This window comes from Choloepus didactylus, chromosome 6, assembly GCF_015220235.1.
Source record: "Choloepus didactylus isolate mChoDid1 chromosome 6, mChoDid1.pri, whole genome shotgun sequence".
Lineage (NCBI taxonomy): Eukaryota > Metazoa > Chordata > Mammalia > Pilosa > Megalonychidae > Choloepus > Choloepus didactylus.
In genome coordinates, this window is record NC_051312.1 from 93,858,068 (window position 1) to 93,883,918 (window position 25,851).

A 25,851-nucleotide genomic window follows, 5' to 3' on the forward strand; every position below is an offset into this window, starting at 1 on the left:
TGAGCCCAATCAGAAGGCGCCCAGGTTAAGGCCTAAGCCTGGGGCTCCCAAGCCAAGATGGAAGTCAGAAAGGTAAGGAGGCTTCTGTTTGGAACCAGGAAGCCAGCAGCATGCATGTATCTCAGGAATAGAGGAGGAGTAGGGAAATCAGTGGTAGAGTCAGGAGCTCACCACTGCCTTTTCAGAATCTATCACCAGTCCAGACATGCAAATGGGCACTCAGCAGAAGTTCGTTGAGTGAATGAGTGAGTACAAGACTATGGGACAAGAAGGTTAAGTTGAGGGATTTAGGACTGCACCTGTGCAAGGACAATATAAGTGGGGGATGTGTCCCTTTTACAAGGTACTCAGGTGACTTGTGAAGTAGGTAGAGAGGCTGAAAGGAACCATGCTGGGCTGGACATCCCACCCTAAGACTGGGCCTCTGGGCCAACGTGCGTCCATACTGCTTCTCCTTTCATTCCAGAGCAGTGGTTCTAAACAGGGGTGATTTTGTTCCCCAGGGGATATTTGGCAATATCTGAAGACATTTTTAGCTGTTACCCCTGGTGGGGAGATGTGCTACTGGCATCTAGTAGGTAGAGCCAGTGATGCTGGAAAACATTATACCATTCACAGGACAGACACCACAACAAACAATTATCTGATTCAAATGTCAGGGTTGAGAATCCCTGCTCTATAGTCCTCTGGGCACACCACTACCTCTCCCTGCATCCTGAATCTAAGGCTTCATTTTGAAGTATGTTAGACATCATCATTAAGATCACTACCACTCATAAAGATTTATCAAGCTCTGACATGCAAGAGCTGCCATCTTGAATTTTTTTCCCTTAAAACAGACAACAGTGGTTCAGGACTAAGAGAAAGCCAATGTGATCAAAATCCATTGTACAGCTCAGCCACGGCCACCACTGCCAGGGTCCCACAGAGGAGCTTGATGCCAGTGACTTTTATTCTTCTGGAATTTGCAAACTTGGACCTTAGAACCAGAGGGGCCCACAGAACATCTGATCCAACTGCCTCTTTTTACAAATAAAGAAGCTAAAATCCCAAGAGGAAAGTGACTTGTCCAGGGTCATATGACAAGTTAGTGGCATACTAGGCCTAGAACCCAGATATCCAGCTGCCAGCTCAGAGTTCTTTCTGTGAGAAAGAGCCTCTTGTCACTCCAGTTTCCAAAAAGTGTCTCCTGCAATGAGAAGTGTGTGATACAGGTGAGCGACTTTTTGAAAACCTTTCTAACATGCAGGTACTCGGCTGTGGCTCCCTACGGGCTGACTGCTGCTCAGGGAGCAAGAGCCCAAGACAAGGTTCTGGAGGGAGCCACTGGCTTTGATGAAAGATAACTGCTTGAAGATATCCTTAAGCATTCATGGGGGACTCCAAGGGACAAGATGACTTTATAATAATTAGGATATTTTCTCCCTATTGTCCGAAGGAAAGGCGATACCAGAAAGTAAAAAGATCAGCACCAAAAAATAGGCATTGCTATTTCTTCTCCACTCCCCAGACACCCAAGACTTACTTTGATGATAAAAAGCTGGTCCTCACTTGTCCAGGGATAACAAGCCAGTGACTAGCTCATTTGGAGTGAAAATTAAAGAGCACAGGCTCAGCATGTGCTGGTTTGGATGTATTACGTCCCCTGAAATGCCATGTTCTATAATGCAACCTTGTGGGGGAAGACATATTAGTGTTGATTAGGTTGGAATCTCTGGATTAGGTTGTTTCCATGGAGATGTGACCCACCCAACTGTAGGTGATAACTCTGATTAGATTATTTCCATGCAGGTGTGGCCCCACCCATTCACGTGGGCCTTAAATAAATTACTAGAGTAGTTTAAAAAGAGCCACACAGGCTCAGATGCTTTTGGCAGCTTTGAGAGACACTCTGAAGATGGCTGTTGAAAGCTGATGCTGACATTTTGGAGAATGCCATTTTGAAATGCAACCTGGGGGCAAGCAGACATCAGCCATATACCTTCCCAGCTAACAGAGGTTTTCCGGATGCCAACAGCCTTTCTCCAGTGAAGGTACCCTGTTGTTGATGCCTTACCTTGGACACTTTATGGCCTTAAGAATGCAACTTTGTAACCAAATAAACTCCCTGTATAAAAGCCAATCAATGTCTGGTGTTTTGCAAAACGGCAGCATTAGCAAACTGGAACAGCCAGAGAGATGGAGTCATTTAGCAAGTCAAAGAGCAGAAAAATTCCCTCTGCCCACCACCCTCCATCTACTTACTCATCTCTGAAGACTCTGTTCCTGTATCACCCAGCCTCTACAGCCCTTCCTTACCCTCTTCTAAAGGAACGACTAATTAGCATGACTTAATGACCCCATGGCCCCTTATGTACAACTATCCCAGCACCCTGATATGTGGACTTGTAACAAATATGGACTTATTTGTTTGGTTGAATATCTCCTCCACTAGATTATGAGTTCTGCCCTGGGGTTTGGCACAAGGGTAGGCATATAACAGGTGCTCAATAAATATTTGTTGAAGCCAGGTTCCTGGAAGCAAAGTAGAGAAAAGTGGTACCCACGGAGAGAGGGCACATACAAGAGGAGGAATGCGTGTGTGTGCATTGGAGACTCGGAGGGCTAAAATACTGTTTTGATTGTAGCAAAGAAGAAAGGACGCTAATATTCCCTGATCCCTTACTATGTTCCAGGTACTTAGTCCTCTTGACAAGCCTGTAAGCGAAGTATTATTGTTGCCATTTCACTGATAAGGAAATGGGAACTCAGAGAGACCACACAGCTATCAAGTGGCAGAGCCTGGCTTCCGTGGCATAAAAGCACAAGCCTTCCTTATCCACCAAGCTGTCTCTTGCTACATGAATAATGTATTTTCAATGGTTCAATAAAACCCAATATTGCCTACTTGGATAGGCAAGAATTTGTCCCATTAGAGCTTCAGTCCATGATGTTTTCATATCAAACACAGGCACTTAAAAAAGGAGCGTTGTTGCTATCAGAGTACTAGAAGTCTATTTCCTAAGCCAATAAATGAATGAATGAATGAACGAACCAGCCAGCTAATCAACCAACCAACCAACCAATCAACCAACCTGATTTGATTTGTAGACTTATGATTTACAAAGTTATTTATTTGAAATAAATGTCTTATAAAGATACAAATAAATTACATTCTCCTAAGCACTTACCAAATTGACTGTTTTTTTAAATTATCTGGAATCAGGTCTATTACAGGAAATCAAGGACTTAATTGTCATTAACCACTGGAGGCAACTTAGTATAATGGAAACATGTATAGGATGGAGAGTGAAAGAGCATGGCAGGGTGACAACACTGCCACTTAACTAGTTGATCTTCAGTTTTCTTATCTATAAAATGGAGATAATAACAGGCAGCTTTCAGGCCTGTTCTGAGGCTCAAGTGAGGATGTGCACTTGAAAACGTTTTTGTAAACGGCAAAGCAACAAAGCGGCATTGGTTATTCTCATTGTTGTAAAGCATTTGGCATTTTATGGCCGCTTGTGAAGCACTTGATTTCTAAGACGCTTTAATTATACATATAAAAAAAGTTAAAAATAACAACAACCATGTTGACTAGCGTATAATAGTAGAACTACTTACAAATGCCAATTTTTGCATTGAATGTCTTTCCTTTTCCACTACACAACAGGGCTGAGAGAGCCTTTTAATTTGCAGCATAGTATAACCACAGGATTACACTCATGAAGATGTGACTGGATGAACCTCCAGTTCTTGGAAGTGTACACACTGGAGACACTGCTCTCATTGTGGATATAAATTTGAGACATAAATTTCTTTAGAAAGTTCTTTAACAAAAAAATATGTTCTCAAGAAATCTTAAACCACCATGTACAAAGTATTGTGTAAGTTTAATTTATTTTTAAAATTTTTTAAATGTTAGGTCTCTATGGGGCCTAAGAAAGTATCTCAAAAACTATTTTTTCAGCACACTATATCTGTGAGATGTTAGTAGGCATTCCACAAAACACTTATATGCCAGGCACTGTGCTAAGAACTTTGTACATGAAATTTTACCTATTCTTCATAACAGCTCTATGACAAGCAGGCATTACAGTCGTTTCAAATATGAGCAAGACTTAATGATCCTAGTAACCTTTCCAAAGTCACACAGAGAAGTAAATACCAGAGACAGGATTGGAATTCAGGTCTGACCAACTCAAAATCCCATGCTCTTACCTTCTACATTATACTGTCTTCATTTTGACACCACCAATGTTTGCTCCATTCATTAACTTGAATATTATTGAATCACCACTAGACATTGGGGATATGGGGTACAAAACCGGTTCCTTGCCCTCGGAACTGAAAAGAAGCTCTTGAGTCTAAAGCTGCCCTGTCCAACGTGGTAGCCACTAGCCACATATAGTTATTTAAATGAGAATTTAAATCAATCAAAACCAAATAAAATTAAAAATTCATTTCCTCAGTTGCACTAGCTCCATTTTAAGTGCTTATAACCACGTGCAGCTGACAGGACAGTGCAGACCTGGAACATGTCTATCACTGCAGAACCTTCTACTGGAGGGTGTTGTTCTAGAGGAAATGGGTCCCTATCCTTCCTTGCGTCTAGCTTAAATAGTTGTATCATCTGCTTTGTAAGTCCTGCCCCCTCTGCCCTATTTTCTAGCTAGGCAAATGTGCCAGTTTGAATGTGTTATTTTCCCCAAAATGCCATTATCTTTGATGTGATCTTGTGTGGGCAGACATATTAGTATTGATTACATTGTAATTCTTTGTTTCCATGGAGATGCAACCCACCCAAATGTAGGTGATAACTCTGATTAGATAATTTCCATGGAGGTGTGGCCCCGTCCATTCAGTGTGGGCCTTGATTAGTTTACTACAGCACTATATAAGTTCATACAGAAGGAGCGAGTTTGCTACAGCCAATAGAGACACTTTGAAGAACGCACAGGAGCTGAGAGAGGAGCTGCAGCTTACAGAGACATTTTGGAGACGGCCTTTGAAAGCAAAGCTTTGCTCCAGAGAAGCTAAGAGAGGACAAATGCCCCAATAGCAACTGAGAGTGACATTTTGGAGAGAAGCTGAAGCCTAGAGAGGAAAGTCCTGGGAGAAAGCCATTTGAAACCACAACTCCGGAACAGACGTCAGCCATGTGCCTTCCCAGCTAACAGAGGTTTTCCGGATACCACTGGCCATTCTTCAGTGAAGGTACCCGATTGCTGATGCATAACCTTGGACACTTTATGGCCTCAAGACTGTAACTTTGTAACCAAATAAACCTCCTTTATAAAAGCCAGTCTATTTCTGGTGTTTTGCAAAAGGGCAGCATTAGCAAATCAGGACAGCAAAGAAGTGACTATCAAATTCCGTAAGTAGACACAGTGTTTTCTGATTCCCAGTGTGTGTTGTTGGTGCTCTGCTGAGTGATTCCACCTGCCTTCCAGCCCCAGGAAGAGTTCTGGAGCTGTGGCGACTACAGAGTGAATACCACTGAATGCAGGGACAATCCCAGCCCTGCGACTCGCATGTATCACACAACTGTCAGCCTGGCTCAGATTTCAGAACCTTGATTGCTAAGGAAGCTATGAGGAACAGAAAGAACTCAGCTTGATTTTTCGCTCTGGCGGCAAGAAGACAAAAATCTTTTGACTTGTAAATTGAGGAAGATGTCACAGAGAATGGATAAGCCAGGCCCTGCTCATGGTCCCTAGAAAAGTTCTTCGTAGAAAAGAACAGGCAGGACTCCCTCAATGGGAGAGGCAGCACCTATACTTGCAGCTAAGCCTCTCTGTAGGAAGTTCCCTGCCAGCTAGAACAAACAGAACCACTAGTTGTCATTACTCCCTTTCTCTCTCCTAACCCTACAAGCCCTTCCTGAGGACTGAGTGCAGGCCCAGTGGGGAGGGGACACAAAGATGGAAAAGACAAAATCTTTCTTTCTGAGGAGTGAAAAATCTAGATGGGGTGTGAGGTAAAGAGATCATCCTGGTCTTTCCGGCCCATGGCCCCTTCTCATGAGGTTTGACTGGCTATCACGTGACTCTGTCCTCCCTGACCCACATGCAGCTAATCAGACTAGGGGTCCTCTTATCACCCAGACTGGCCCCTTACCTTTGACCAATGGCTTGACACATAAAGGTGGACTCAGCCAACCAGATTCCCTCTCTCAGAATCTGAAACCAGAGGCAGAAATGGAGTCAAGAGGCAAGAAGAGGCCAATATCTGCAGAGAGCCATTTGGTCTCTTTGAGAGCAGGCCAGTCAGGTAAACACTTACTATGTCCAGCCTTGTATCCAGAACCTCCAGCTAGCTTGGGTCTCCAAGAAGACCAGGCTGATTTGGTACCTGTTCTTGATTTCCATGTGAATCACTTTATCATTCCCCATGTAACTAATTCTATAAATTCCTTTCCTTCAGCTAGCTTGAGTGTATCCCTGTTACTTCTGTAACTCAAAAGAAATGTCACTCATTCTGTGACAGGAAACAGTTTAGGAGAGCAATGTAGAGGTAAAAGGGGAATAGTGTTGCAAGTGCCTGCTATGTCAGAGTCAATATTCACAATAGCTCTGCCACTTTCATATAGTCATCATCCTACTTCACAGATGAGAACCAGATTCCCCTGAGACCAGCTCTCATTGTCCCCCAGATGTTTGTAAGAAGTTCTCTCCAAACCAGTTGCTCAGAGAGAAGAAAGATTACTATACATCAGGAAGTAGTGAAGGCTTCCTGGAGAAGCTGTAAGTTGGGAAGCAACTTCATCTCTCTCAGCATCTGTGCCTTTTTCTGTAAAATGAGAACAATAATATTGACCTAAAAAAGTTGTGTGGAACTGGTGAGATAAAGAATGTGAAACTCCAAGCATTGTGTTGAACACACACAACAGGCACTCAATCTTAACCAGCAGTCTCCTTCTCCCCCAGCTACTGCTTTCGTCCAGCCTGCAGGGGCTGCCTGCTTCTGCCTCCTGTCTCCTTCCCACTCCAGCCCGGCAACCTTAGTCACGCTCTGGATCCAGTCCCAGTCTACTTGGCTGAGGCCTGCTGTTCCCTGCAATTATAATTCCAGGCACCCCGTGATTTACTTTTCTAGTGAGTTAATTGCAAAATCCATATGGAAAGGAGAGAAAACATCAACCCAAGCCTGCCATGAAAAGCAGGGGAACAGAGGGAGCCTTCCATCCTGGCTAGTGCAGCCTAGGGAGGGAAGGAGGGAGAAAGATGCTGTCACACTTAAGTCTACAGAAGGCCAAGTCTTCCAGGTTCAAAGCAAAGCACATGTTGTTCAGGGCCTGCTTATTGCTTCTTTGTTTTTTTTTTTTTTTGTTTGTTTTGTTTTTTTTCCTTATCCCTTTAAACAAAAATATCTCCAGCTTTTGGAAACCTACTATCAGTATAAAGTACAGGTTATTAAACCTTGGTGTATAAGAATCGTCTCGGAATCTTATTTAAAAGATAGATTCAATAACGCTGCGCTGGGGCCCCAGAAACTACCTGTATGTGCCTAATGCAGGCAAACACAGGCCGAATGTCGAGAAACAATGGCGCAAAGGAAAGATCGATGGTTCTGAAGTTAGAAAAACTTGAGTTTGGTATTTGGGTCTCCCTCTCACCAGCTGTGTCCTTGGACAAGTCATTTCATCTCTCCGAGTCTCAGTTTTTTAATCTCCAAAATAGAAACAGTAAGACCTGCCTCACAGGACCATTGAGAAAAGAAGGTAACATACTGAAAACCCCAAACACAACTCTTGGCACATTGAAGGTACTCAAAAAACTGAAGAAACGATTTGTTTTTCTTTCCTGGGAGAAGGTTCTCTTTAAAGCTGGCCTGAGGCATTGGCTCTCCTGAATGTGAATACATTTCTGAATCTGTTTACAATTTACAACATCCATTTTTAGGGAAGACCAGCTCTTGTTCTGAAAGCACTTTGAAGATGAAAAGGTGTCAGATCCTCCAGAGACTTAGTTGGTGTAAGTTAAAACAAACGTTTACTTTAATTGGATGAGTTATAATTTATTAAAGGCTTTTGGACAATGGAAGTGCTATTTCATGTTCTCACAAGGGACCCAATAGCTTTGAATAGTTTGCAGTTAATTCATTCACTTGTTCAAGAAACATTTACTGAGCACCTGAGTGCCCGGCTAGATGAACAGGCATCAGTCCTCCAGGGGTTCAGGGTCCGGACAATTACAGCTACTTGGTCCGGGCCACAGTGGTGGCTGTGGAAACCCAGAGAGCAGTGATTTTCCTCAGCCTAAGGGACTGGGAAGCTGATCAACAGGAAATGGCTCCATTTGAAAGCATCTAGATTTAAACACAGTTTGAAAAGCAATTTTGTTACCAATAGATGCGCAATGTGAGATTTCTGGAGGGAAGAGCTATTCTTCCCAGAGATTACCCCCACAACCTTTAATTTCTTAGACACTCACCAGGGACAGGCAGATTCTCTCCTTAGCTGCAGGACCTAAAACCCTACTGTTTCATGGACTTCTTGATTTGGAGGTTCCACAGGCACTTCAGATACAACAATATCTAATGCTCAGCTTATTCTTTTTCTCCACAAACCTGCTCCAGAACTTTGTAGCTCAATCTAATTTGTCAAAAAGCGGGGTCACAAACCTGTGTCTGTTTTCTCCCCCACTGCCCATATCTATTTAGTCACAAATTTCTATCAATTCTTCCAAACTACTTTTCAAATCTGTCTCTATGCCCAATACTCTGATTTAGCATATCACCATCTGTTTCTAATTCTCCTACTTATGTGGAAAGCTGGGGTGATCTTTTCAAACCTGTATATGGGATCACATCTCTTCCTAGTTAAAGCCCTTCAATGGCTTTACGTCCCCTACACAATAAGGTTCAAATACCCAAATACGGTCCTGCCTGTCTAGAGTCAACCCCTGCCACACAAGCCACCACCACTAAGCTCCAGCAGCCACACAGTATATGCACATATGACATTTCATGGCTAGAATGTCAGCATCCCCACCTGCACCCTGGAAGTCTCTTCTCAGATCTTGTATTACAATTCCTCCTCTTCTCCAATACACTCTTGACTTTCCTTAGCCATAAAGTCAGTTTACCTGTCTCTTTTACTGGATGGAAAACAGCTCAAGGGCATACCGCAGCCTTTTCTGTTCTAAGTTGTGTAGAGATTTCTAATGCTCACCTATATCTGGTTCTCTTCTGTTTCTGGGCACATAGATGGAGCATAATTCCCCACTCCCTTTCAGTTAGGTGGGGCCATATGACCTATATGGGCTGTGAGAGGAAGTCAAGAAGGCCATTTGCTCCAGATAGTAAAAAGATGGTGGCAGCTACAAGATGGTGAAAGCACTATCAGCCTGGATCCTTGAGAAGCTATGTGGAGCCAAGCCCCATCCTACCCCTAAAGCATGTTGAGTATATAACATTAGAAATAAACTAAGGCACTGAGATATTGGAGTTTGGTACTGCAACATAATCTAATACAGATAAGTACAGAAGTCTTATTTCTGTCCCTAATCACTAAAATAGGGCCTGGAAATACTAAGTTCTCCATAAATACTTGATGAATGAACGAATTAATGAATGAACGAACAAACAGATCTAGAAAAAAGAATGTGGGATTTGGAGTCAAAAGAAAATAACCTGTAATAACCATCTATCAAATTCTTATTTTCCCCACACCAGTGGAGAGCTATTCTTACCTTCATTTGGTTCCAGAAGCAGGATTTAACCTTTTGATTTTTCTCTCTGAAGACTCTGTACTGATGCCAATCAAAATTACATGCAAATCCTGCTTTATTCCTCAGGGTCTGCAGGAAGGGCACTGGTGATCCATTTTCTGCTGGTTTTCCACCAATCCATAATCACGCTGACTTTGGACCTCATGCTTCCAGGCTTACATTTGGGTTGGGTCCCAAATATGGGGATTCCTGAACTCCCTCAACTAAAGGCTTCTAACTCTAATAGAGGATTAAAGAATGGCTGCATTAGACCAAATATATTTTTACATGTGGGGAAAACATTCAATAATTACCCTTAAATCTTTCAATACATTTAAGTTAAGCATGAAAAACAGAGACTGTGAGTTTTGGATTGATCCTGCATATTTTAAAAAAATAAACACAAAGAAAGGATGTCATTCCAAAGTCATGGGTTTCTGAAATGACTTCTTAGCAAGAAGGTGTGGGCACAAATAAAAACATTTAGCAGACAGCATCTAGCTAATCGGAATAGAAAGACCACTGTGCTGGCAGTGGTGAGGATGGCAGTGGTGAGAATGGAATGGGACAGGGTGCCTGGAAGGCAGGAAGACTGGGTAGGAGAGATGGTAGGGCCCTCAACCACAGGATATGGAGACACTGTCCTTGGGCAATGTCATCTATACCTATACCATCTATATGTTTTGCCATCTATACCATTTCTTCACTCTCTGGCTGTGTTATTCTTAAGTCAGCCTGTTAGTTCTGTGAGGGCCTGGACTGACACTAGGAGGAAGCATCTGGTACTGGGGACAGGATAGACTTGGAACAGATAGACTCAGGTTCATATCCCATTCCACCTTTAGGAGCTGTGTGACTTTGGGCTTCTGTTTTCTTATGTATAAAATAGGAGCAAATAAAGCATCATCCAAGTATTTTGAGGATTATACAGATTGCTTGTGTTAAAACAGGAGGCATGTATCTGCAGCATGTCAATCTGCATCTCCTAACACCAAACACTTCTGTATCCCAGGGGCTTGATCCTACAATACACTCAATGAATGAATGCTGAAGTAATGGATGAATAAAATACTCTGTGATATTTTTAGGTTTAGTCAATATTTTAAACCACTGTTGGGCCATATGACCTAAAAATTCTACTCCTAGGTATACATACCAAAGAATTGAAAACAGGTACTTAAATGAATATTTTTCCATGAATTTTCATACCTGCATTATTCACAATAGCCCACCAATAGATGAAAGGATAAACAAAATGTGGTTATATACATACAATGAAATATTACTCAGCCATAAAAAGGAATGAAGGACTGATACACACTACATGGGAAGAACCTTGAAAATATGCTAAATGAAAGAAGCCAGACACAAATTCACGTATGGTATGATTCCATCTACATGAAATATCCATAATAGGCAAATTCATAGAGATAGAAAGCAGACTGTTGGTTGCCAGGGGTTGGAGGTGGGAAGGGGGAATAGGGTGTGACTGCTTAATGGGTATAGGGTATCCTTTTGGGGTGATGAAACTGTTTTGGAACTAGAGAGAGGTGGTGGTTATATAACATTGTGAATGTAATAAATGCCACTGAATTGTTCACTTAAAACAGTTAATTTTATGTTATGTGAATTTCACTCAATACAAAAAAAATGCTAAAAGCAGGAAACACTGCTGGCGGGTATTGCTTTGGTGTGAAAATTGGCAGGGGCTTGTAAAGCAAGAGCTTTATGTTTGAGCCCCGCTGCATGCTTACTTCTGTGTGAGGCACAGGTCGATGGGCAGTTAACAGCTCCATTAGGAAAGTGCCAAGCTGTAGAAGAGGCTGTGATGAGAAGACTTTAAGGAGTGTAGTCGAGTTGGAACGTGAACATGGTGAGAGATGGGGCCACTGAGGTCAGAAGGGGTGGTGCCACGGAGGGGCTCTACACTGCTCAAAAAAATCTTGGACTCAAGTTTATGAATCAATGAGGGGCTCAGCCCTTTCTTCTCCTGCCTCATGTAGCCAGGGGATGCTCTTAGGGGGAAGGGTACTTGGAGAACCCACCACCCCCACACCGCTCCATGCTTATGGGTCCTCAGTGGGAGGACCGCTGGCCTGGCTGCCAGTGAAGCTCCAGCTGCAGAATAGGAAGCCTGACTTGGAGGCAGGCAGCCATGGACAGTTAATGAGTGATTTATTGGCACGGCTGCAGAAGCAGCTTCCCTGGGAACTGTTCCTAATTAACAACCACTAACTGGATGATGCCTCTTTAAAAAAAAAAACAACAAAAAACAACACAAAAAAGGCCCCCAAAGCCCTTCTTCCCCATCTTAATGAGAAGAAAGGTTTCACCTTTGCCTGCTGCCTGATTCTAAAATACAAGAGGTATTTGGCAGAAATCCCTATGTACTCCTTCATTCATTCACAGACACACACAAACACCCCCTCATGTATAGTCACACCCATACCCTCATGTTCACATGTTCTCCATACACTGCCACATACTTATTCCTATGCTAACATCATTATACTGACACTGTCACACACTCACACTCATACACTGCTGAAAACATTGGTACTTTACACTCACAGTCACATGTGCACAGACATTCCTACACCAGCCCACTCAAATCAACACACGTAGCCGTATACTCTCACACAGCCACCTACCTGTATTCTCTCACATTTACACACCCTGCTGCCCACACAGTCTCAGGCAGGAGCCTCCTCTGGGGCATGCACAGCTGCAGCGAAGGGGTTTCACTTCCTTGGAAAAGGCCTAAGGTTTGGTGCCCTGACCTGGCTTGCTCAGCAGAGAGGTGGTGTGGGCTGGGGAGAGGAAGAGGAAGCTGCAGCCAGGCCTCAGGGCCCGGTGGTCCAACATGCAGAGAGAGTCTCAACTATATATTTCAGACTAAAATATCTTCCCTTATTTCCAGTTCTTCAGACTCCGAGAAACTGCAAAGTCACTTAGGAGCCAAACTGCTGAGTAGTGATGGGTTCAAAGTGTTGGGGGTAATGCCTAATAGGCATCCAATAAATATTAGCTCTACTTTCTTCTGTTTCCTCTTTATGGGCCTCAGTCTAGTTTTCTGAAACATGGGTGTGATCATTCATAGGATGCAGTGAGAATCCATTTTAATCTATTTCTATTTATTGAAACTTACATGCTAAGCAGTGATTATACTGAGATAGACACATAAACCATGCTCTTGTCTAGATCTACAGAGATTTATGAAGAGGTTTCTGGATAAATACAAAATGGACCACTGAAAGAAAAATAATGCCTCTGACCAAGGGATAAACTTAAAAGGGTCTTCAAGTTATTCTCCTTTTCCCAACCCCTTAAACAGGGCTGAAAATCTGAAGGGGATGGCAAAGTTGACCATCACTCCTTCTTACAAGGTTTCATCCCACTTTTGATATATACATATTGAGTTTCATTAAGACATCATCATGGTGGAATACACAAAGTTAATCAATAACAGGTAGCTCTTTTTCATGTTAATTAGCCAGCTGTACAGGAATAAATAAAAGATCCAGCCCACCCCCCTCTGTCTCTGGGGATACCAGGATGGGTTCACTTTGCTGATGCTAAGACAGCAGCTCCCAGGAACCCCCACACCCTGCCAGGACCTGGGCCTCTGCATGCCATGCTGTTTTTGTGGTCCTAGGAGCTCCCTGTCTATGGACCCACTTTGGCTTTGTCTCAGAACTGTCATACTTCTCAGACTAATACCAGCCTCAGCAAACAGCCTGGTAAGCCATGTTGTTCAGTTTCCATATGTACTGCTATTCCACTGGAAAACTGTGTCCTAGGATTGGCAAAGGGCAAGAGGCTTTTCTGGTGGACATTGTTCTTCCTGTTGTCCCACTGAGGCTCAGAACAGCAGGAGACCTTAGGAATCATCATATTCAGTCACCTAGGCAGGGCAAGGATTCCTCCTGCGGACTCTCTGATCAATGGTCACCTAGGGCCACTCACAGCACTTAGGTATAATGCTGAAGGATAACTGCCTAGGTATGTGCCTGTAGACTTCTTTAAGCTGTGAGCTGCGGGGACAGAGATCATGTCTACTCACCTCAGTATTCCTGCAACCTTTCAGCACTACCACTCTGCCTGGCCCATATTGCTGAATGGATAAATGGATGTAAGGTGCTCCCAATTCATCAATACCTCCATAGATCAAGTAGCACTGTCCCACTATGAGATTCACTTAAACCTTTTTTTTATCCTGATTAAGATCCATCATTTCACTCTCATTACCAACACTAGCAGGTGAGCTTTCTTTATCGGGCAATTTTTCATAAAGTTTAAAGCATTTTATAAGAGTTACCACATGTAGGACAATGAGTAGAGAAAGATCTACAAAGCTGTCTTGAGAAGTATATGCCAGATGGTGTGTTAGGCTCACTCAGCAGCAAAACAGGAAGGGAGTCCAAAAGAGGCTCTATGCAGAAAAGAGTTAACACAGCCTGCCTGAGATTACTATCCTTGGAAAGGCCTGCTTGCAAGGTTGGTCCTTTGACTGGCACCTGGGAAACTGGCTGGAAACATAAATGATAAGAGTGGCTCAGAGTGCCTAAAACACTTATACAAACAAAACCCATTTTCCTTCTGAGAGTCTAGAATTTTGGAATGCGTTAGGCAGAGGGTGTCTATGTGGCCAGCCTCCAGTATGAGGGCACTGAGTCTTCATCTTCCCTGGTAGACAATACTTCACACATGTTGCCACAGTTCACTGCTGGAGGAATTAAGTATGTCCACTGGGAGAGGACTCTTGGAAGCTTGCGCCTGGTTTCCTCTGGATTTTGCCCTCTGTGCCTTTTCCCTTTGCTGATTGCTTTGCATCCTTTCACTGTAATAAATCTTAGCCATGAGTATGACTATATGCTGAGTCTTGTGAATCCTTCTAGTGAGTCACTGAACCTGGGGCGGTCATAGGGATCCCCAACACAGGTTCCAAGTCCAAAGATTCACTGTTGGGGCTCAGAGTCAGGGTGTAGACTCAGGTGCCCTAGATTGGGGGAATGACGTGGTAATTTATGAAATGTCTGGCATGAAAGGGCTTTGGGATCTATTATGCCCTCATTAAATGTGATTAATAATGGCCAGGCTACCATAGCAGATCCTAGGAAAAGTGACACAATATTGTTTCCAAATAAAATCCATCTTTCTGTACCACTAACTTTAGTGCTGAGGTAATAAATTATTGAAGGTAGTGGATGCAGGTAGAAAGAAGGGTAAATCCTTTGGGCTCAAGTTCCCTAGTAGGTGAGACTCCAAGGGAAGAGAGATTACTGGAGGTGCCTTGCTTCTAAAATGCAGTGGAACTTCTGACAGCTCATTTGGTTCCTATTTGAGGAGACTTCCTCTGCGTTTTCACAGCCTCCTTTCAAACTTCACACCCAAGAGGGCTCCTTTCTCTCCCCTCTTCCCTCCTTATGAGCAGCTGGATGGCAAACAATTTCTCTTTGTTTATACCAGGCTTTGAACCTGCTTCCTTCCATGTACTTATTTCCTTCTTGGAGGCACACTCAGGAAAGCAATTTGTTTTGTAGTTAGAGTACGACAAAGCTAAGTTCAGCAAACTCATTTAGGAGCCGGGCTGCTGAGTAGTGGAGGAAAGAAAATTCCTCTTCAGTGTTGGGAGCATAAAGGCTTTGGCTATTTATTTGAACAGATAGCCCAGGCTGAGAGCCTTTTCATAGAGCAGACTGGGAGAAACCGGCCTGCAGAAAATCAGGCTGCTGGGGACTTTTCACACTTGGCTGTGGTAGGTGGGCAATCATCAGGGGATAAGAGCTGGGCTGGCCAGCTCCAGATACGGTTATGAGCAGCAGTGTGTGGGCATACAGCCCACAGATCTGGGGTGAAACCGACCCTCCACCTCTTTCCAGCGCTCCCGAAGATGAGACTGATATCTACCTCGAAGGTCGTTGCACATATCACACAAAATGTGAAAGTACTTTTTAAATCATGAAGCACTGTTCAATTAATGACAAGAACAGCAAACACGTATGGCAGTTGCTATGTGTCAGGCACATAAGTGCTTTAACTCTCTTATCTCATTTAATCTTTATAACCACTCCATGAGGTAGAGACTAGAATTACTCCCACTTTACAGGTGAGGATACTGAGACATGGAAAGATTAAGAAACTTGCCTTGTGTAACAAAAGGTAACACAGTTACCTACTGAGTGGCAGAGCTGGGATTCAAACTCAGGCAGTCTAGCTCCAGAATCTGTGCTTCTAAGTGTGAATGATTAAGTGTTGTGACCTTTTTAACCCACAAAAGCATTGGCAATCATTCACTCAAATAGTTTTACATTCCTGTCTCCATGAGACAATATGGCCAGGACTTTGGATTTAGGTATCAGCTTTGTAATTTCCTGATGACAAGTTACTTAAGCTCTGGGCCTCAATTTCATCATCCATAAAATGTATATTGCTGCTTCTCACCATCAGAGGAAGTTAGGGCTTGCCACTTCGGGAAGAGTTTGGGGGAGGATCTGGTCCTCTCTGAGACATCTTTCCAAAAGAGGTATTTTGTGGGGTTTGCATTGCGCTTGGTTCCAGGGATCCTATGGGTAATCATTCCTACCCTCCCAGCACCAGGCTGCATGTGGCAAACCCACATGACTGGGTTGATTAATATGAAATGATATTTGTGGTAAGGACTTATGGGTTTGGGAAACACAAATTTCGAATTTCACCTGACATGCTAGTTTTAGGTTGTGTCTGTGTGCTCAGATAGATTTACCTGGGGTTCCTCACCAGTTGCTTTTCTGGTTACTTCAACACAGCTTATAACTCTGGCCCACTCAATCAGCCCCCTGCGTCCTCCTAGGTCAGCTTCTCCCTGTTTTGGGGGTACTTTTCCTGCTGCCTCCTCAGCCCATAGCTACCCTAAGCTTATAACTCATCCCAATGGCCATTTACATAAGAGGAAGAGAGGGAGAGATGGCCAGGTTCCACAAGCTAGATTCCAGCTTTATCATCAAACAAGCCATATGGCTTCAGGAAAGTCTGTCTGAGCCCAGAGCCCATCTTCTTTCAACTGAATCATGAAGCCCTGCCCAGATATATACTCATTCTTAGTCAGAGGGGCCTAGAATACTGGACCAACTATGACAAAACTATGACATCACGAATCATGGGCTCTTTGAGCCTCATTGAAGGAAGGAAGTTACCATTCACAAGGCTCCAACATAGTCTTTCATATTGTCTTTCAAACTTTTTGGCTGTAATCCATAGTAAAAAATACATTTTCCATGATGACTCAGTACATGTGCTATGGGTGAATTGTAACTGAAAGAAAAATTTCACAAAATCATACCTAATTTACTAGGTGCTATATACTCTGTTCTGCTCCTCTCTATTCTTTTTATTATTATTATTTGAAATGATGGTGTTATTTTCAGAATTTATCAATCTTCCTGCTCTTTTCATGTGCATAATCACCCTTCATCCTCGTCACTGCCTTAAGAAGTAGGCATTTGTTTATTCCCATTTGGCAGATGAAGAAATTGAATTTCAGTGGGATTCAGTAATTTGTACAAAATCAACCAATTTCTAAGTGGATGAGCTGGTATTCTGTTTGACTCCAAAGCTCATTCTCCTTCCAAGTTACCTCACTGCCTGAGATGCCAATAACTCCTTTTGGCTGATGGGGAAATTACTGCCTAGAGAGAAATGACTTGCCCATGGTCACACTGGTATTAGTGACAGAGCTCAAAATTGAACAAGATATATCCCAGGACACCCACACCTTGGCACTAGAACTAGGTTCTTGTGGATAAGACGTTCTTTTCCCACCATCTGTTATTTGTTTCCTTTCTCTCTTGAAGTCATCCTGTGTTAGATGAAGTTGAAACAGGCCCAGGAATCACTCTCCCTGGACAAAGCTGAGCTTACTGGGGGGGAAAAAATGCCTCTCAAATGTCTTTTGGTAGGAAGTATGTCATTCTGCACATTGCTGCTTCCACTGGAATTGAAAGTCATGTTGGCTTAAATTAAAAGCAAAACTCTTGTTTGCTGCACCTCTCTGCACACACAGCGGGTTTTAACCTACTTTCAAGAATGCAATCTATTTTAATTTAGCATAGCTTTGAATCTCCCTGTCTCCCTTCTCCTCTTTTCCCAATTCAGAAGCAGGGTGCTGTCAATAGCAGTGTGCACTGCCCACCAGGGAAAGTAACACAGCTTACCAGCGGGAAGTGGAAGTGGGGTGCATTTAAACTCGGCCAGGATTTCTTAAAGTCCTCTCACAGGAAACTTAAAAGATAAACAATGTTAGCAGCCGTCAGACACCAGCTCCCAGAACACAGGCAATTTCAGCAGAGATGGTGCAATGAGAAGAGGCCCCAGGGCAGGTCAAACTTGAGGGGCACTTTACCAAGGCAGTTTAAACGATTGAGCAGAAGGAAGGGCTGGATAATGGCCACAGGGAAGTCAAGATGGTAACAAAAAAGATGGTGACAAGAGTCTCATGTGGGAGGTAAGGCAGGCAGGGAGTGGGAGTCAGGCAGCACAGTCAGAAAACAAGATGCTCAGCAGCAGGATGGGGCGTGGAATGAGGCATGGGCAAGGGATGTGGTTCATGGCCTTGGTGAGAGAGGGCTGGGGTTCTCCTCTGCTGTGGAGTCTGGAATGTGGCATGGGGCAGGCAAGTGGCTAAAGCATGCTGCAACTGGACTGAAGTAGCCATGAGGCCCAGAGAAGGATCAATGTGGGTCCCCTCTCCTTCGAGTTCCTGGGAACCTAATTTGGTCACAGCACCTAAGAGTAAAAGCTGCTGCCTTCCTCAATGCTAACATGATTGTGGAGTGGAGCCAAGGAAGAAAGAGCTCTACTTCCTTCACCAGGTACAGATGCCACTTTCACCAGCCCCATCATTCCCCCTGGTGCCACCCCCAGAGTCTCTCTCCTGGCTTAAATCAACAGCCTCCCATTTGAATCTTTGCTTGCTAGAATCTATATTCCATGCAGCTTCCAGAATGATCCTGTTCAAGCATCAGTCAGACCTTGTCACTCCTCAGCTCAGAACCATCCTGTGGCTCCCCACACATTGGCCTGCACCCACCCCATGCCACCTTGCTGACCTCCTCCCCTACTCCAGCCACACTGACCTCCTTACTGCTTTTTAATCAAGCCAGGCATGCTCCTGCCTCATTGTTGAATACCTACCATGTGCCAGGTTCTGTTTTAGGTATTGGGGTTCCAGCAATGATCAACACAGACCCAACTGCCTGCTCTTGTACCTGCTGTTCTTTCTACTTGGATTTCTTTTCTCCCAGACATCCTCACAACTTGCTCCCTCACCTACTGCAAGTCTTTGCTCAAACATGACCTTCTCTGACCACCTTTCAAAACTGCAAAGCTCCCCCCCGCCCAGCACTCCCTCTGTGGAGTTCCATAGCACCACCGTCTTGAAACATATTCTATGGTTTAGTGTTTTCACTTGTCTATCATCAGTTATCCACTAGAATGTAACCTCCATGAGAGCAGGCAGTTGGGTCTGTGTTGATCATTGCTGGAACCCTGGCACATGGTAGGTATTCAACAAATGTATTTTAAATGGCAGATGATCTATGAAACTCTCCAGCCTTATGTCTTGCACACACTGTCCCCCATATTGCCAGCTATACATGCTTATGCTCCACCCTCATGGGACACACCTTATGTTTTTCTACCTTATGCCTTTATACACACAGAATGCTTTTTCTTCTCCCTTTTTACATATTAAAGACCTTTTGATCCCTGAAAGTCCAGGGTACTAGCACTTCATCCACAAAACCTTCTCAAATACCTCCTGATGTTTTTCTCAAACCTCTATAATCTCTACTTTAAATGTCTTTTCTCTGGAATGTTATAATACATTTTGAGAGTGGCCTGGCATGACTCTTGGTCCTGATCAACTCCAAAAGGGCATGGCTTCAGTTTCTTTTCTGGATACTTTCAACGCTGACAAATAAGTTTATGTTCTGGGTACAGCCAGAATAATCTAACAGACCTCACAAATTTTATGCATTGAGCTAATGAAAACATGTTTCCAGAAAACAGAACAATCTGTCGGGTGCAGTGGTCAAGAAAGAGAATGGGTGCTGAAGTGAGGCAGATCTGGGCTCAAAGTGAGGTTCTGTCACTTACTAGCTATGCAACCTTGGACAAATCATCTAACTTCTCAGAATCTAGAGAATGAGGAAATGTTAAGAATCAATGGGCTAGCAAATGGGGAAACATTAAGAATCAACATGCTTGTTTTCTATAAGTTCCCTTCTGGCTCACAGATTCTCGGATGCGCTGAATCCACTGAGCATGAGGGATCTGAGGTAGGCATTCCCACCTCAGGAACTGCATGAGCCAAGGCTTGGGGCCATGAAGAGGCACGATGGGCTCAGGGAACTCGAGGGCTTACAGCCTTCGGTACATGGATAACTCTGTCCAATACAAGACTCTAGTTCCCTGAAAACATTGGGCATTTTTGCATTCCTGGGAGGGAATGTGGGCCAGTTCCCAAAGCAGATGAATAATCAAATATGGGGGCCCCAGCTGACGGGGCCCTACTTCCTATCCTGGATTGGGTAGCTTCAGTATTCTGGCCACTTTGGGACTTAATGAGAGATACCCGTATAGATTTTAAAAAGCACATCTCATGGGTACCGAGCTGGGGAGGGTACATGATATATTGAGTTAAAATGGTAATGAGCTCCTTTCTCATTGTGCTTTGGAGATGCTCACCTAATCTACTGACTCTGAATAAGCAATTTGGCTGCCTAATTAGGTTAACCAATAATTTCCCTTTTGACACCCAGGCTGCTGGATACTTTTGGGGTAACTGTGACACTGTTTCATTATTTTTCTCTAAGTGATTTTTTTTTCTCAATTTGCCTCTAAGATTAAAGCATGGAGTAAATGCTTACTCTCCCCTGAGCCCACCATGACTCTTCATGCCCCCAAGCCTTGGCTCATGCAATTCCTGTGCTGCGAATGCCTACCTCAGATCCCTCATGCTCAGTGAAACCCTACCTGCCTTCAAGCCCAGGTACCTGAGTGGAATGAAGGAATGAGCCTTTGCACCCTTAGGGCAAAACAAATGGCTCATTTTACACTCCTCCCATAGCTCTTTAAAAAATTAATATTAATAGCTAGCACGAATTAAGGATCCACGCAGACCAGATGCTTCACAAATGTTTTAGTAAAGGCTCACAGCAATGCTTCAAGGAAGGAAGACAGCTTGTTGTTTTAAAATCAAGAAAACTGTGGCTCAGGCAGGTGAAATGACTTGCCAAAGGTCACATGGCTGCGACATGAGCAGTTAGGATTTTGAGGCCAGATCTCCTTATTGGACTGAAGTCAATTTCCTTTCTACTCTGCATCACCACCTGCTACATCTCTTAGGGCCACAGAGCTGTGATATCTGCTCTCTCCTCTGCCCCATTCATTCAGATTCTGTATTCTAGAATAATGCTTGGCATGTGGAAGGAGTTCAGCACAGTTATAGAATTAATCAACAAAAGAAACACAGTGTCAGCCAGATCCAGTGACTGGGAATGGAGCTCAAATTGCAAACTTTGGTTTCTGAAAAACACTTATTGAATGCCGACTGTGTGCTTGGCACAATGCCAGTTCCTCCTCATTGCTATCACCCAATTCACCAGCCCCACTTGGCCGGAGAAGTCTGAGGTCTGGCTCTGCCTGACAGGCCCATGGAAAAAGATTTGTGTTTACATTCCCAGTCAATTCTGTATTTATTTTGGATATTAAGCAGTGACATTAAAACTGCTGACATTAACCTTCAGGGGCAGAAATTGGCTTTAATGGACCCCATAAAAGTTATTATTGATGGCAGCTGCATGCAGCATCACCGTGACCTCAGCAAAAGCCTCCACCGCTATCAATACTGTTGACAATTACTATTGATGAATGTAAGGCTGGGATAGAGGCAGAGTCAATGTTCCTGTGGCTGGTGGTTGCCAGGGTTATGCTTTGTGTTCCACATTTATCTGGTAAGGGTCTCTGAGAACATGGCCACACATTTTTGGTGGCCTCCACTGACAGTCCAACACACTCACTGACCCAAATGGAAGGGGACAATGGGTGCAGACCATAGGATCAGAGACTTGAGTTCAAATCTGAGCTCTGCTGACATACTGGCTGTATGAGCTCTAGCAAGTTACTTAACCTTTTGGGAGCCTCAGTTTTCCCATCTGGGAAATGGGAGTGCTTCCTCTTTCTCATGGGGTTGTTATGAGGATCAAGGGCAATCACCCATCCAACATGAATCTTGGCACCTCCACCCAGGGTTGCTCGTTTCCCACTGCTCTCGGAAACTAGCTGCCCTGGGAGATGATGGCTAACATGTCCAGTGGAATGGAGCCCTGTTCTGATGGTGTGACATGAGTTCTACTGAAGAAAAAGGAGCTGAGGTAGGAGGGTGGAAAGGTGATGAGGGGAGGAGAGGAGAGAATGATGGGAGAGTAGAAGGGGCAGGGAGAAAGGAGGGAGATTCTGGAAAGAATCAAGACTCCTGGGATAGAGCCTGGCTCCAGCTGAATTCGACATGTAACCTTGTGCCTACCTCGCCACCTCTCTATGACTTGTTTTCCTCAGCTATAAGTTGAGCTCTGTAACCCTAATGAGAGGATAAAAGCAAGCCGTTCCTATAATCACAGTCATTATTTATACCTGACTGAAATGGGGCTGTTAATGTAACTTCCCAACCAGGAGCAAGTTGATGTGCATGCAGGCAACTGTGGGGTGTCTGGATTTGAGAAGTCCAGGCCTGGAAGGGAGGTGGAGGCCAGGGAGCACTTCGTTAAGATTTGCCTGCCCCCACTCCTTTGTCTGCCTGACTTCTCTGAGTACAACGAGGCTTAGAGTGCAGAGGTCAGTGTGGAAATGAACAATTTGGAGGGAGAGAGTGGCATGGCCAGGGGTAACAGGTAGCCCTTCCCCATCCCCATTGACAAAGACTGAAGCTTTCAGGCTCATCTAATATGCCATCATCACTCAACAGGGGCTTAATTCAGCTTTCAGGTAAATACAATCATGTAGGTTGTGTGCACCTCACTCTGTCATGACTTTATGGAAAAATGATCATTTGTCATCAAGGTAAGAAGCTTTCAAAAGAACAAAGAACCCAGATATTTTGGGGCAGAAAGAATTCACTCTAAGTAGGGTTATAAGAGTAAAGTTTTAGAGTCATATAGGCCTGAGTTTAAAGTCCATTTCTACCATTTGCTAGCTGTGTGGCCTAGGCAGGTTTCTTAACCTCTTATTCTGTGCAATAGGGATAATAATATTAATACCTACCTCAAAGGGTGGTAGGGGAATTAAATGAGATCATATAACTAATGTGGTTAGTACTGTGCTTGATTCTGATAAGTAGCAGCAGTCATTAACTATTATTCTTGTAATTATTATTATTTTCCTCTTGCACATTTTCATCTTAAAGATCCCATACTTGTAACCATGCACTCAGAATCACAGAATCTTAGATCTAGACAGGCCTATATGCCATTCAGCTTAGTTATTCCCAAAAAGTGTTTCTTAGAACACTAGTTCCATCAGATGCTCAGAGAAGAAAAGGTTCTAGGGTAAAATAAGTTTGGGAAATGCTTGGGGATTCACACATTAGCATGCTCATTAGCACATTAAAGGCTCTGAGAAGTCCTGCAATAAAGATACTGGTTTAAATTTGTTTAATCCACTGTTTCCTACATTATTGGACCACAAAACATTTTTCCCTATCTAAGAACTATTAACATTCTCAGAACACAGGAAATACTGATTTTGTTCAACTTTCTTGTTTTATAGATGAGGAAACTGAGGTCCAGCCAAAGGATGCAACTTACTCAATGCCACACTGCAGGTCGGTGGGACAAGTGGGGCCAGAACTCAGGCTTCCTGTGTCCTAATCAGGTACCATTTTTTTTTTCTTCACCAGGCGTTGCACTTCAAATTGGTGCTTAGGTTCAGAGCATGGTGGGTGGGGAGGGGAAGGATAGGAGGGACGGCTGGCTCAGTGTGGGCCTTGATGGGGAGGTGGATGAGGGAGGGTGGATGGTTCCCAACTGCAGAGAGGGGAAACTCCTTCAGGTGCTGAGGTCATTCACCCCCTCACAGGACTGCTTGGGAGTCAGGGGACAGTGACACTGTCAAGCCAGTATCCAGCACCTGCGGCTTTCCCACCCCACAAACAAGTACACAGGCTCCCTAAGAGTCCTCTTGGAAGGGTGGCAGAGTGCACATTTGGAACTCTGTTGCACCTGACTCTTTAAGGGGAAGAAATTTGCCCACCTGATCCTGACTTTACCTGGTCTCCCGCCTGATCCCAAATCTGGGCTTGGTCCTGCAGAATTGAGAGCCTGATTTTCAGCTACTAAGCCCTTACACCCTCATCTCTGACTTGGCCTCTGCCCTTATCTGGGGGAGTTGTGGGAAGGAGGTGGGAATCACTAGGATCCTGCATTTGTAGCTGGAAACCAGCAGGGGGCACTGTTACCTGGTTTGACTCTTATTCCAGACTGGCCTTCTCACTTCCCTCTTCAGCTCTCTGGTGTCAATGTGCCTCACCGGGCTTCCAAGAAAACAAGAGCCCTCCCCCAGGCAGCCGGGCTGTCCTAGGGCTCTGCCTCAATCTGCAGACCTTCTCCAGTGCTGCCTCAGGGTTAGCAAAGCTGCCCAGGGATCGGTCCAACACAAAGCCTCAGAGAGAGGGAAATTCTCGAGGCCTGGCTGCAGGGCTGCATTTAAGCTACAGAACCCTTCAGAGATCTGCTAACAAGGTCCCAAGAACAGGGAGGAAAATTCTGAAAGCAGGCTCCCTTTCTTTGACCAGGAAAAGAAGGCATGTGAACTAGCTGTCATCTTTTTCTCCCACAGCATCTCTCCGGCCTTGGGAGAAGTAGCTGCAGGGATGGGAGTAGAATAAGGAGACCAGAGCCAGCACACCCCCAAATCTGTGCAGATGAAATCATGGGGAAGGTGGAGCAAAACCTCAAGCTTTAAATTACCCCAACATGACACATTTTTTTGTTTGGAAGCCATCCTTTGATCAACACAGGAAATGGGTGGGACAGCACCCATGGCCATTTCCCTGGATTGCTGAGAATCTGGAGGACGGAGACTGTACGAGCAGAATTCAGGCAGGATCGGGACACTGCTGATATGATGGGGGACAAGCTGCCAGGGACACAGTCACCTCTGTCTCAAGCCCCCTTGCCTCCCCCAAAACAGGTACCTTGTAAGCAATAAACCAGACCCTTAGGTGCTTCTTGAATCTAAACCCAATCTCAGGCACATCACCGATGGATGGGTATTTCACTTGACTGTGCAAAAGGCTCTGACTTTTGACCACCAAGAGCAAAGCAATTTTTCACCAACTTTACCAGAGCCCCAAGCAATGGAGCAGAAAATCAATATTGTAATTAAAACCCTTGCCCTGCAACCCAGGCTCCTGCCGTGGGCCACGCAGGCCACTCACCGGTTTCAGTGTTCTCATGCTCTGTGTCGGTGAGTGTGAGGTTGGAGTTGGCCCGGCTGGACAGGCAGGAGCTGCGCCCTGACCGTGTGGTCCGGCCCCACAGCCGCACGGGGTGCTCAGGGGACAGGACGGTGTCGGCCTCCATGTCAGCATCAGAGCTGGCCCCCATGGAGTAGCTGCAGCGGGGGAGGCCAATGTCTGTCTGGTACAGGGTCCCATGAGGGGGTGTCACATCCCCCAACCCCAGCTCATGCAGGGTGAAGGTGGCACCTGGAAGGAAATAGAGTGAGCCTGGTTAGTCTACTGAGAAGGAAGAGGCCTCCCCCAGAAGCCCAACCCCTCACCCAGGAGTCACCATTATTCGTTGAATTCGCTGTGGCCCTCCATGCCCCGCAGTGTTCTTTCTGCTCCTTCCCCACCAGCCCACATTCTCCAAATCCTTTAACGTCCAACTCAAACAGCACCTCCTCTGTGAAGTCTTCCTTAACACCTATTTCCTCTGCAGAATGAATTGCTTCTTTCCCTGAGCTCCCTCTCAAGAGTCTTTGGTCCTGATCATACTGCACAGAACAGGGGTCTCTCTCCTCTGTAGGAGCATGAGCTCAACAAAGTCAGGGACCGTGCCTCACTCATCCCTGAATCCCTGTACCTAAACAAAATCTGGTACTCAGCAGAGGATCGATAATT

The 25,851-nt window shown here is 44.5% G+C and overlaps 1 protein-coding gene across 1 annotated transcript in view; it reads right to left on the bottom strand.

Moving 5' to 3' along the window:
• Nucleotides 1-25,851, bottom strand: part of TENM4 (teneurin transmembrane protein 4) — a 771,745-nt gene that overhangs the window by 371,651 nt on the left and 374,243 nt on the right. The window contains exon 5 of the mRNA XM_037840847.1: nucleotides 25,165-25,434. Within this exon, the coding sequence (XP_037696775.1) occupies nucleotides 25,165-25,434 (270 nt within the window). The remainder of the gene's footprint in view (nucleotides 1-25,164; nucleotides 25,435-25,851) is intronic.